The sequence below is a fragment of the Oncorhynchus kisutch genome, linkage group LG6 (genome assembly GCF_002021735.2).
Source record: "Oncorhynchus kisutch isolate 150728-3 linkage group LG6, Okis_V2, whole genome shotgun sequence".
NCBI classification, from domain to species: Eukaryota; Metazoa; Chordata; class Actinopteri; order Salmoniformes; family Salmonidae; genus Oncorhynchus; species Oncorhynchus kisutch.
The window spans coordinates 78,557,709-78,571,369 of NC_034179.2; the positions used below are offsets into that span (position 1 = coordinate 78,557,709).

General features: G+C 46.8%; 1 protein-coding gene across 2 annotated transcripts in view; it reads left to right on the forward strand.

Moving 5' to 3' along the window:
• LOC109893537 (alpha-1,6-mannosylglycoprotein 6-beta-N-acetylglucosaminyltransferase B-like) overlaps positions 1-13,661 on the forward strand; it is a 90,647-nt gene that overhangs the window by 36,398 nt on the left and 40,588 nt on the right. For both annotated transcript variants that reach the window (XM_031827754.1, XM_031827755.1), the window contains exons 5-8: positions 610-683; positions 999-1,166; positions 2,205-2,369; positions 9,914-10,083. In XM_031827754.1, coding sequence (XP_031683614.1) covers positions 610-683; positions 999-1,166; positions 2,205-2,369; positions 9,914-10,083 — 577 coding nt within the window. The remainder of the gene's footprint in view (positions 1-609; positions 684-998; positions 1,167-2,204; positions 2,370-9,913; positions 10,084-13,661) is intronic.

The window sequence follows — 13,661 nt, forward strand, 5'->3', positions numbered from 1 at the left end:
CCAACAGTCTAACACTCTGTTCTATCCCCATGGCCACTAGAGTTAACTAACCCAACAGCCTGTCTAACGCTCTGTTCTATCCCCATGGCCAGGAGAGTTAACTAACCCAACAGTCGAACGCTCTGTTCTATCCCCATGGCCAGTAGAGTTAACTAACCCAACAGTCTAACACTCTGTTCTATCCCCATGGCCAGTAGAGTTAACTAACCCAACAGTCTGTCTAAAGCTCTGTTCTATCCCCATGGCCAGTAGAGTTAACTAACCCAACAGTCTGTCTAACGCTCTGTTCTATCCCCATGGCCAGGAGAGTTAACTAACCCAACAGTCGAACACTCTGTTCTATCCCCATGGCCAGTAGCGTTAACTAACCCAACATTCTGTCTAACGCTCTGTTCTATCCCCATGGCCAGGAGAGTTCTGTTCTAATACAAGAGACTCGTGCTAAAGCCAATATATGCTCCCTTTTAGGTATGACCCGTTGAAAAGCTTTTCTGGTTTCTGCTCCACACTATCCTCATAGGGCTGAACAGCAAAGTTATGAGCAGGTATTTTAAGGATTCTGCCCAAAGGGACGTGTTTGTTGTTAATACATGTGTTTTTGTCCCACAGTTAAGGATGGCGCAACAGGACAGTGTGAGGTGCCCAAAGACCCTCACTACCCAGACTGCCCCAGCAAGGTGGATGTAAGTCTGCATGTCATGCAATTTCACTGTGGTTTTCCTGATGTCCTTTTGCTCTTGAACTGTTTATTACCCTGCAACTCCAGCTTTTACGATCAGCTTCAATCAACCCTGCCTTGTTTCACAAGGATCAATGTCTAGTGCTGTGTTCAGATCAATGAAAGGACCTTGACCAAGTCCAAGTCAGATTTCATGGGTTCCTTAGCTATAATACATTAATTTATACACTGACATTTGACCCCCTTTGACCTCCTTTGATACATAGAGATACTGTATATATTTATCATTACTTGAGTCTCCCTTGACCTTTTCCCTCAGTGGATGCGTGCCCGCTGGACCTCAGACCCCTGCTATGCCTTCTATGGGGTGGACGGCTCCGACTGCTCCTTCCTCATCTACCTGAGTGAGGTGGAGTGGTTCTGCCCCCCTCTGACCTGGAGGAACCAGACCACCACACCCACGCACAAACCTTTGCCCAAGAGACAGGTGGGATAGCTGGGTTGGCATGGGCTGTTTACAGGGCTGCTATAGTGTGTATGTGTGTGTGTACAGAGTTTGTGTCTATGATACTAGTCTTTGTATTTCATCTCCACTCTAATTTCCCTGTATCCGACTGGCACACAGTCTCCTGGGAGGGGAGTGTGGATATACAGTCACTCACAGAGTCTATTCTCCCTCTGCCTTGAATCATGGCTGTTGCTGTTTTTCTTGTGAGAGCAGCATTCCAGTTATTTCTGGGTCCACCAGGGCCAGGTGTTCTAGTTAGTTGCTGCTCCCCGGAGCGCTGTACACTACACACCAATGGGTCGGCTGCTCATTTCAATGATCTGTGCAGCTTAATCATGGATTCTAATTACCTGCCTGGATCCAGCTGGACTAATCCTGTGACTTCTCTCAGGTGTTCCTCTGCGTTCACAGAAGCACCTACAAGTTGCTTTCCAAACAATAATTAACTTGTAGTGCGAAAGTAATGCATCTCATATTGATTTTGTATGGGTGCATAAGCAAGAGAATGTGTGTGGAAGGAAAGAGGGATTGTGTGTCCCCACTGTGTGTGTGTGTGTGTGAGAGAGAGACGGAGAGCTTTGTGTGACTGTCTATGTGCCATTTATAAGTCCTCTGTGCTCCCTTATGCAGTTACAACATTGATTAGCACTTGGCTGCTCGGATTGCATTGTGATCCAGCGATTATAAAAGGGCTGGGAAACATGCGGAGTGAAAAGAAGGCAGCCTGTTTATGAGCATGAGGCAGGAGTCCCTCAGGCAACACTATCTGGGAGCCCTGCCTCCAGGGGGAATGGGTATGACAGGGAGAGCTGTACTCATATAACACCCATCTCCACTCAACTCCAAGTAGGGCTGCTGGATATTAGTGGTTACCATGTGGCTGTTTTGTACAGGTTTGGGGAGGTGTTTAATGTATTAAGTGGTTAATGTATTGGACTAATACATAGCTTTTTCTATGTGCTCAAAGTGATTAACATAGTAAGGGGATATTTTTTTCTCGATTTTCCTGTCCTCCAGGCGGCATTCCAGTCAGACATCGGGGCCCTCCTGGAGCAGGTGGGTACGGGGAAGGAGTCTCTGAGTTTCATGAAGAGAAGGATGCGCAGGCTGGCTGCACAGTGGGCCTCGGCTGCACGCAGGCTAGATGACCGTCTGAGGAGTCAATGGAGGGAGCAGAAGAGGGTGAGTGTGTGGTGACTGTGGAGGGAGCAGAAGAGGGTGAGTGTGTGGTGACTATGGAGGGAGCAGAAGAGGGTGAGTGTGTGGTGACTGGAGGGAGCAGAAGAGGGTGAGTGTGTGGTGACTGTGGAGGGAGCAGAAGAGGGTGAGTGTGTGGTGACTGGAGGGAGCAGAAGAGGGTGAGTGTGGTGACTGTGGAGGGAGCAGAAGAGGGTGAGTGTGGTGACTGTGGAGGGAGCAGAAGAGGGTGAGTGTGTGGTGACTGTGGAGGGAGCAGAAGAGGGTGAGTGTGCGGTGACTGTGGAGGGAGCAGAAGAGGGTGAGTGTGCGGTGACTGTGGAGGGGGCAGAAGAGGGCGAGTTTGCGGTGACTGTGGAGGGAGCAGAAGAGGGTGAGTGTGCGGTGACTGGAGGGAGCAGAAGAGGGTGAGTGTGCGGTGACTGTGGAGGGCTCAGAAGAGAGTGAGTGTGTGGTTACTGTGGAGGGAGCAGAAGAGGGTGAGTGTGCGGTGACTGTGGAGGGAGCAGAAGAGGGTGAGTGTGCGGTGACTGTGGAGGGAGAGAGAGTTTCTGTGTCTCTGCTATGAGTCAAAAGGTTGACAGTTAACTCATATATCTTCCCATGACAGTGCAGGCCAGTAATATGTTGTACAGGTAGGTGCCCATTTTGGTTTGCTATATTTGATTCCCGAAAAAGTAGGCAGACACACAACTGACAACAACAAGATGGAAGGTTGACAAAAGATGGATCAAGACGAGGTGGCCTTCATGAACATTACAGTGGTGACGTTTTTCTCCACTAGCGATTACGGACCCATTTGCTGAGTGGTGTTACTGTGAATGGCTGAGAGAAGTAGATTTGTAAGGAGGAGACTGACCAGCCATTATCAGGAAAGCAGGCCTGGGATGTATTGTCTTTAGTGCTCTTTAACCAGCCTAACATTTATAGGGACATTTTCAAGGAGTGGTGGAGGAGCCTGAATACAGGAACACTGCTTTACCATCACTGATGAAATGACAATGACTGTAAAATCTCCCCAAGCCTGCCCTTTGTGTCAAACCTTTTCGTAATGTCATAAAGGTTATAAATCAACCTCAGAATAATATTGGCATGTGTGTTTACATGTCTGTGCTTGTCTGCAGTGCACTAGATGGATTAAACAGTACCTGTGCTGATTTTCCTTTCACAGTGAAGTGAATAACATTAGATTGATGAGCTAACCACCTCCGTCACCGGCTTCATAAGGAAATGCATCGGCGACGTTGTCCCCATAGTGAAGGGTCACTGCTTCCCCAAACAAAAGCCCTAGATTTACACGGAGGTTGGCGCTAAGATAAAGGATACCGCACACAGGGCTATCGCAGACAACCCTGAGGCTACAGCTGAGGAAAGGAACAAGTACAAGAAGTCCCGCTACACAAAATATCAAAAGGACTTTAAGGTGGAATAATACTACACAGGCTCCGACACCAGGAGCTACAGTCCATTACGGATTCCAAAGGAAGACGTGCTCTGTCCAACCATGCCTCTCTTCCAGACAAACTCATTGCATTTTATGCACACTTCGACCATAACAACACCGTTTCATGCGCGAGGGCCCCCACCATCCCAGAGAACTGGGTTATCTCACTCTCCGAGGCCAACGTGAGTAAGATCTTTAATCAGGTCAACACTCTCATGTTCTCAGAGCATGCGCAGATCAGCTGGCAGGCATATTCACTATCATCGTTCCTGTTCCCAAGAACTCTAAGGCTTCAAGCCATAATGACTACCGCCCTGAAGTGCTTTAAAAGGCTAGTTATGGCACACATCAACTCCATCAGCCCAGACACCCTAGACCCACCCCAATTTGCATTCCGCCCCAACAGATCCAAAGACAATTAATCTCAATTGCACTCCACACTGCCCTCACCCACCTAGATAAGAGGAATACCTATGTGAGAATGCTGTTCACTGACTACAGCTCAGCGTTCAAAATTGTCCACTAAAAGTTTGTCACCAAGCTAAGGACCCTGGGACTGAACACCTGACGGGCCGCCCCCAGGTGGTGAGGGTAGGCAACATTACCTCTGCCATGCTGACCCTCAACATGGGGGCCCCACATGGGTGTGTGTATAGTCCCCTCCTGTACTACCTGTTCACCCACGACTGCGTGGCCATGCACGACTCCAACACCATCAAGTTTGTTGACGACACAACGTTGGTAGGCCTGATCACTGGCGTCGATGAGACAGCCTACAGGGAGGAGGTCAGTGACCTGGCAGTGTGTTGCTGGGACAACAATCTCTCCCTCAACGACAATAAGACCAAGGAGCTGATCAACACATCGATGGGGCTGCAGTGGAGTGGGTCGAGAGCTTCAGGTTCCTCTGTGTTCAACTCACTAAGGACTTTAAAATGGTCCATTCACACATGCACAGTCGTGAAGAAGGCGCAACATTGCCTCTTCCAACTTTTTATTTACATATTTTTATTGAATCTTTATTTAACTAGGCAAGTCAATTAAGAACAAATTCCTATTTACAATGATGGATTACCAAGAGGCAAAAGGCCTCCTGCGGGGACAAAACACATCACGACAAGAGAGACACCACAACACTACATAAAGAGAGACCTAAGACAACATAACATGGCAGCAACACAACATGGCAGCAACACAACATGGCAGCAACACAACATGGCAGCAACACAACATGGCAGCAACACAACATGGCAGCAACACAACATGGCAGCAACACAACATGGCAGCAACACAACATGGCAGCAACACAACATGGCAGCAACACAACATGGCAGCAACACAACATGGCAGCAACACATGGTAACAACACATGATGACAACACAACATGGTAACAACACAGCAGGGCTGGCAGGTAGCCTAGTGGTTAGAGCGTTGGGCCAGTACCCAAAAGGTTTCTGGATCGAATCCCAGAGCTGACAAGGTAAAAATATGTTGTTCTGCTCCTGAACAAGGTTGTTTAACCCACTGTTCTCCGGTAGACTGAATTTGTTCTTAACTGACTTGCCTATTTAAATAGTTAAATAAAAGTAAAAGGTTAAAGAAAACACAACATAACACAACATAACACAACATAGCAACAACATAGCAACAACATAGCAGCAGCACAAACTTTGTTAGGCATAGAAGACAAAGCAGCCACAAGTGTCAGTAAGAGTGTCCATGATTGAGTCTTTAAAGTAGAGATTGAGATAGTGCTGTCCAGTTTGAGTGTTTGTTGCAGCTCTTTCCAGATGCTAGCTTGAGCAAACTGAAAAGAGGAGTGACCCAGGGATGAGTGTGCTTTAGGGACCGTTAACAGAATGTGACTGGCAGAACGGGTGTTGTATGTGGAAGATGAGGGTTGCAGTTGGTATCTCAGATAGGGGGGAGTGAGGCCTAACAGGGTTTTATAAATAAGCATCAACCAAATCAAATCAAATGTATTTATATAGCCCTTCGTACATCAGCTGATATCTCAAAGTGCTGTACAGAAACCCAGCCTAAAACCCCAAACAGCAAGCAATGCAGGTGTAGAAGCACGGTGGCTAGGAAAAACTCCCTAGAAAGGCCAAAACCTAGGAAGAAACCTAGAGAGGAACCAGGCTATGTGGGGTGGCCAGTCCTCTTCTGGCTGTGCCGGGTGGAGATTATAACAGAACATGGCCAGGATGTTCAAATGTTCATAAATGACCAGCATGGTCGAATAATAATAAGGCAGAACAGTTGAAACTGGAGCAGCAGCACAGTCAGGTGGAAGTTGAAACTGGAGCAGCAGCATGGCCAGGTGGACTGGGGACAGCAAGGAGTCATCATGTCAGGTGGTCCTGGGGCATGGTCCTAGGGCTCAGGTCAGTTGAAACTGGAACAGCAGCATGGCCAGGTGGACTGGGGACAGCAAGGAGTCATCATGTCAGGTAGTCCTGGGGCATGGTCCTAGGGCTCAGGTCCTCTGAGAGAGAGAGAGAGAAGGAGAGAATTAGAGAACGCACACTTAGATTCACACAGGACACCGAATAGGACAGGAGAAGTACTCCAGATATAACAAACTGACCCCAGCCCCCCGACACATAAACTACTGCAGCATAAAAACTGGAGGCTGAGACAGGAGGGGTCAGGAGACACTGTGGCCCCATCCGAGGACACCCCCGGACAGGGCCAAACAGGAAGGATATAACCCCACCCACTTTGCCAAAGCACAGCCCCCACACCACTAGAGGGATATCTTCAACCACCAACTTACCATCCAGAGACAAGGCTGAGTATAGCCCACAAAGATCTCCGCCACGGCACAACCCAAGGGGGGGGCGCCAACCCAGACAGGATGACCACAACAGTGAATCAACCCACTCAGGTGACGCACCCCCTCCAGGGACGGCATGAGAGAGCCCCAGCAAGCCAGTGACTCAGCCCCTGTAATAGGGTTAGAGGCAGAGAATCCCAGTGGAAAGAGGGGAACCGGCCAGGCAGAGACAGCAAGGGCGGTTCGTTGCTCCAGAGCCTTTACGTTCACCTTCCCACTCCTGGGCCAGACTACACTCAATCATATGACCCACTGAAGAGATGAGTCTTCAGTAAAGACTTAAAGGTTGAGACCGAGTTTGCGTCTCTGACATGGGTAGGCAGACCGTTCCATAAAAATGGAGCTCTATAGGAGAAAGCCCTGCCTCCAGCTGTTTGCTTAGAAATTCTAGGGACAATTAGGAGGCCTGCGTCTTGTGACCATAGCGTACGTGTAGGTATGTACGGCAGGACCAAATCAGAGAGATGGGTAGGAGCAAGCCCATGTAATGCTTTGTAGGTTAGCAGTAAAACCTTGAAATCAGCCCTTGCTTTGACAGGAAGCCAGTGTAGAGAGGCTAGCACTGGAGTAATATGATAAAAATGTTTGGTTCTAGTCAGGATTCTAGCAGCCGTATTTAGCACTAACTGAAGTTTATTTAGTGCTTTATCCGGGTAGCCGGAAAATAGAGCATTGCAGTAGTCTAACCTAGAAGTGACAAAAGCATGGATAAATCTTTCTGCATCATTTTTGGACAGAAAGTTTCTGATTTTTGCAATGTTACGTAGATGGAAAAAAGCTGTCCTCGAAATGGTCTTGATATGTTCTTCAAAAGAGAGATCAGGGTCCAGAGTAACGCCGAGGTCCTTCACAGTTTTATTTGAGACGACTGTACAACCATTAAGATTAATTAGTGGGTCTCGCGCCGGGTATGCAGAAGATGGCCAGTTTACAGAGGAGTATAGAATGCAGTGATGTGTCCTATAAGGAGCATTGGTGGCAAATCTGATGGCTGAAGAACATCTAGCTCGAGAGCACCCTTGCCTGCCAATCTATAAATAACATATCCGTAATCTACCATGGGTAGCATGGTAATCTGAATCAGGGTTAGTTTGGCAGCTGGGGTGAAAGAGGAGCGAATACGATAGAGGAAACCAAGTGTAGATTTAACTTTAACCTGCAGCTTGGATGTGTGCTGAGAGAAGGGAGGAGGTTGAAAAGGTTTGGCATGGGCCCTCATGACAGATCCTCAAAAGGTTCTACAGGCAGTATGAAAAGAAGGCTCGGAATATCATTAAAGACTCCAGCAACCCAAGCCATAGACTGTTCTCTCTGCTTCTGCACGGCAAGCGGTACCGGGGCATCAAGACTGACACCTACACTCACAGGACTCTCCAACACACACACAACATGCACACACACTCACATACAATCATAATTTGCGCTGCTGCTACTCTATCAGCCTGATGTCTAGTCATCTTACCTCTATATCTACGTATTTCACTCCAGTATCCCTGCACATTGGAACTGACCCTTTATAAACTGTGTTCTTTCTATTTTTATTTCTCATGGGTTTCTGTTCTACCTTGTTATTTTTAGTGCTATAATGATATTGATGACTATATTGCTGGATTTGCAAGAAAGGCATTTCACTGTACTTGTGCACATGGCGTTAAAAACTTGAAGCTTGAATTATTCACAAAACCAAGGCTGGGAAAGGTATAGATTGACTGCAGTATTCTTTGAGTTTACCACTCCGAGCATTCTCTTTGTGCAAACCCCACTCCTTTAATCCTTCTCTAGTTAAAAAAGGCTCATAACTTCAAACGCCTGAGTGAACATGAGACGCAGGGATTGATAGGTGTTTGCTTTGCTTTGGGAAAGCAGGCCAGTCTGGTCTTTGGCCAAGAGATGCTTTCAGAACATATAGGATTCTTCTTTTCATCAGTCTCTCTTTAGAGAACTATTAGCTTGGATAAGCCAGCACCAGCGCTGTCAACACACAGCATCCTTCCCAAGCCTGTTCCTTGATCAGCCTCCAAAAAGAAGAGTCTTTGTTCATTTTTAACGGTGTGTTCAACAGTAATAGTTTCTGTCCATTAACTGGCCCCTCTGGGCTGCAGCGTCTCTGACAGAACAGTGTTCAGAAAACAGACGAGGAGGAACTGCTGCGCTGCTGTGAAAACGCAGATGAGAGAACGATAATCTGCCGATGGAAATAGACTCGTTGAAGGGAGACTTCACGGAGGAGTGGAACTAGACAGCAGCCGTCTACCCCACCAGTCTCTCTCCTCTCTGTCTGCAACCTTGATTTTTCTCTGTCTTTTTCTCTCTACACTGAACTGTGCTTTCACAAAGGCAAAATTGCTGTAGACAACTTTTTAAACTTCCAATTCCTTTTGTAGTCATTTGAAAATGAATTATTTCATGTAGTTATGGTGACGTGACAAGTATTGTTTGGCTGGCATGAGTACCATGGCACTACAGTGACATGAGGATTCACTGGCATCATAGAAGCAGGGGGCCTGTTGCGGTACTTCTGCCTGGTCATGGTGAGGCATTTGTGTTGCGTCCACTCTTAACGAAAGCAGAGCAATAAATCGCAATTGATTGTCATCGATTTCCCTCTTTGTATTGAGCGTGCACTGTGCAGTCATCTTGTCCTCTAGCAATTGTGCAATATTCAATGGGTCTGTGTTGGCTGCCTTCACTGAGTCCTTCGTTTTCTTCCATCTTTAGTGAGAATGGTTAAACTAGTTTGGAGCACGAACCCCAGAGTGGTTAGCTACTTTACTCTTTAGAAGTAAGATGAGGAAGTTTTGCGAGTCAAAAGTAACTGGGGAAGAATAAAGGCTGCCATCTGTGGAGAAATCACACAGTCTGATTTCATTACACAGTTAACAGGCTGGAAGTCCCATCCTCTCCCATCAGCAATTAAAACAGTCTTGTACCATTAGGTATATTAATTATCTTCAGCAGATCAATCACTATTCAGATTCAGAAATTGTGTTTTTCAAGATTTGCTTGGGGATGAATGTTTCATGGCTCTTCCTGTCTTTTAGCATAAATATTCAGTTTGTTGCAATTCATCTCTCTTATCTCTATTCCAAGACCAATGGTTTTGGGGGGATCTGAGATGTACAGACATGAATGAAGCTAATATAGATCGCTATGGATAAGAACCATGGATCAGTCCTATTAGTTGGGAGCTCATCAGAATGAGACTGAAAACAATTCAATCCCTCAACCCTCTGTTTATTTCTCAGATCCTGGTGCACGTAGGCTTCCTGACAGAGGAGTCAGGGGATGTGTTCAGCCCCAAGGTCCTGAAGGGTGGTCCTCTGGGGGAGATGGTCCAGTGGGCCGACATCCTCACAGCCCTGCACATCCTGGGACACAACCTCAAGATCTCTGTCTCGCTCAAGGAGCTGCAGGGGTGAGTCAGATGATGTCATGTTCTATCTATGTCTATATCAATATGTAAGGATGGGACCTATCACAGTATTCAGACTGAGTCTAGTAGTTCAGAACTTCTTCCTCTGGCTCAGATTATATAAAGTCATGCATGAGAGAGGACTTTTTCAGCACCATGGATAGCTCCAGGGAGAACCGTACTGTGGCCATTCGGACTGTTCTGTCAATTCTTAATCCCCTCACGAATGCTCTAGTCCTGTGACATATATTTATTGAGAGTCATGTGATTTGTCGTGACATCATGATATTTTTCCCACTTTGAGATGTTTTTTTGCACACACATTTGGATGAACAAACAAGCTTAAATTCTCTGGCACTCATGTCATACATATCTTATAAACACATCTCTATTTATACCGTCTTACTTTTTTAGGTGATGTGTAACCATGTATAAGGCAGCCCATCTTAGGGTTCATTCCCACACAGTGTGTTTGGTCTCACCCTGATAAGCCACCTGTCTCCCTGTGGACTGGAGTTCCAGCCAGACAGACAGCGTTTATGTGTTCCTCTCCCAGCTCACTGACCCCAGACAGACAGCGTTTATGTGTTCCTCTCCCAGCTCACTGACCCCAGACAGACAGCGTTTATGTGTTCCTCTCCCAGCTCACTGACCCCAGACAGACAGCGTTTATGTGTTCCTCTCCCAGCTCACTGACCCCAGACAGACAGCGTTTGTGTTCCTCTCCCAGCTCACTGACCCCAGACAGACAGTGTATATGTGTTCCTCTTCCAGCTCACTGACCCTAGACAGACAGCGTTTATGTGTTCCTCTCCCAGCTTACTGACTCCAGACTGATAGCAGTGGCTGGCTGGGCCACAGAGCAACATCCGGTCTAACCAAGGCTTTATTTATCCATCTGAAAAGATAACGCTATTGATTTTCAAGTCGGCCAGGTGTGACTGCTGGAGTTAAGAGAGCAGATGGTTCAATCTGGGAGTAAATGCCATAAACGTCTTGGAGGACCCAGTCCCTGCCTCTCCTTTTATCTTTTACCCTTTCCCAGTTTCACCCGCCCTGGTCTAAATTGCAGTGTTTAAGTCGGACTGGAGATATTGGATATTGTCGATTCCTGCCAGTGCAGACGTGAGGCTGAGAGAAATTGGACAGGCAGCAGCATATGGTGTGGCTTCTGTTATTGAACACATATTCCTCACTGTGGGGAAGCGTCAGAGTTATAGCTTCCCTGTGATCTCAAATTGGAGTTTTGAAGAAAGCGGCTTTGATAAGGGTAGACTGGAGATCAGTGAGAGCGGATGGGATTCTGCCTCTTCTGCCCACGCTATTATTTACCTCACTAATTGGTGTCATGGAGTATTGAATTACTGCATTCAGTCACCACAGGGAATGTGTCTTGTGAATGTTGATGAAACCGCACGGGACTGACAGTAATTGTCAATCAGAAACAAATTGGAGCTGTGCTAAAGCCAAGAGGCTCTGTTTCCAAAGGTTGAAAGTGTGTGTGTGTGTGTGTGTGTTTGTTTATTGGTATATGTGAATGTGATGGTCTACTGTAAGGCCCATGCAGCTCTCTATTTGTCAGGAAATGGAATGTGCAGCCTTAGAGAAAATATAATAGAAGGTTGAAATTGGAGCCTATTGGATTTATCAGACAGACCATTTCCCCCTTTTTCTCGCAGAGAAAAGAGATGCAGTACATTTCCCACTCTTTTTATGATCCTATCTTCTCAAATTGGCCAATAGAAGAGATGCTGAATGTCCAATACATTTCTTTCCAGGATCATTAATGAATAGGAAAATCTGACATTTCTCTCTATTTCTACCTCCCTCTCTCTCTCTCTCTCTCTCTCTCTCTCTCTCTCTCTCTCTCTCTCTCTCTCTCTCTCTCTGACTATTAAGTTGACAGATTGCTATATGGGTTGAGCTCCCACAGATTCCCCCAGGGTTGTATCTATTTAGATTTCATCCTCCTATCTCCCCCACTCAGCCTGGGAAACATGTCATCCTAATAGCCCATGGTCTGCAGCGGCTGTTATGAGAGGACGATGGTTGATATTGTTGTTTTGCAGATCATGGGTTGCTTGGTTTCATCCAAACCACCAGATACTGTAGCTACTGCTACTCTAAGTTAGATATAGATTAGTAGTAGCTACAGTACCTGGTGGTTTGGATGAAACCAGCAGTTTGCTTGAGTGGTTGTCACTTCCCCTGCCAGCTTTATGGACTAGTCCTCTGGCTCTCTTTTTTTTCATACAATCTTTTTTTATTCAGACGTCTCTGTTCCACTCGCTACTTCAGCTGAGGGTCTTTTTTCTCGGTATAAGTTTCTGGCTCACGTCGCTTGCAGATGCTTAACTAAGCTGCTTTGGTATATTTTGAGTGATATTTTTGGACAGAGAGGAGGACGCTCCTCTGCATGCAGCCAGATTCATCAAGTCCGCCTTCGCACAGAAAAACAGCTGGCAAAGACATTCTCCAAGGACTGTTTCATCTGTATATTTTCATGATTAATGGAAGCCCATTTTTCTGTTGCGGTAGGTCAAGTTGTGGTAGTAGTTGGGGATGGTGCAGTGTGTTTTTCTATGTTACAGTGTAAGTCACTCTGGATAAGAGCTTCTGCTAAAAGACTAACATAAAAAAATGGAAACATCCCATTATTGGTCACCCTCTTCCTCTGCTGTGTTGCCTTGACGGGCAGATGAGTCACTAGGCTGAGAGTGGGGATGGGAGGAAGTGATGACGCTCCAGTCTCTGTCAAGGGAGGTGAGGTTAATTGAAGGGGGAGCCTCAGTGGTTGTGACATCATATTTGTCAGGAACAGCATCACATGTGCTAAAAGGTGCCCGGCGGCGGTTAGCCAAGCAGTGCAGACAGCTGTCACTTCCTCTAGGGGATCTCCCCCCTATTCCTCCCAGTGCGACGTGAGTAATTAGCTAGCACCAGAGCATGGCTTATCAACACCCGAGGAGGAGAAAGGGAGAGGAGAGAGGGAGGGGATAACAGCCTGACAGAGCTGGCTGGCTGGCTCTGCAGTGACGACAGGGCCAGGAGAATACTGAGAACCCCCCTGCTACAGCAGCTCTGTCTGTCTCCACCTTCACAGACTCTGTCCTCCACCCTCTGAGACCAGTAGGAGAGAGAGAGAGAGTGAAAGGGAGGGGGTGATTCCACAATATGAGGAACATACATCATTTGAACCTTCAGCACGAGTCCAATCAGATGCATGATAGAGCCGTGCAATAAATAAACTGATCTGGAATCAGAAATAGCATCGAAAAGAGCACAGCCACTATGTGTTTGGGAAGGAGGCACTAAGAAACATAACTCTCCCTGTCGTTTTACCCCTATCAAATCACCCTTTGAGGCTGATTAGGCTTCCAGAATGGGGGCTGCTGTGTGTGCCTGCAAGTGCTACTGCGCTCTCTCACCCTCCAGCCTTTCCAAAGATGTGCTTTTGTTTCTCGGCTTTGAAAAGCCAATCTAAAGCATCCCTGTTAAAAACAGATTGCTGTGTGTTTACAATATGTTGCAGTGCGCAGCACTTTTCCAGAATCAGAGTTGAGGGCAGAGTTTTATCGTTC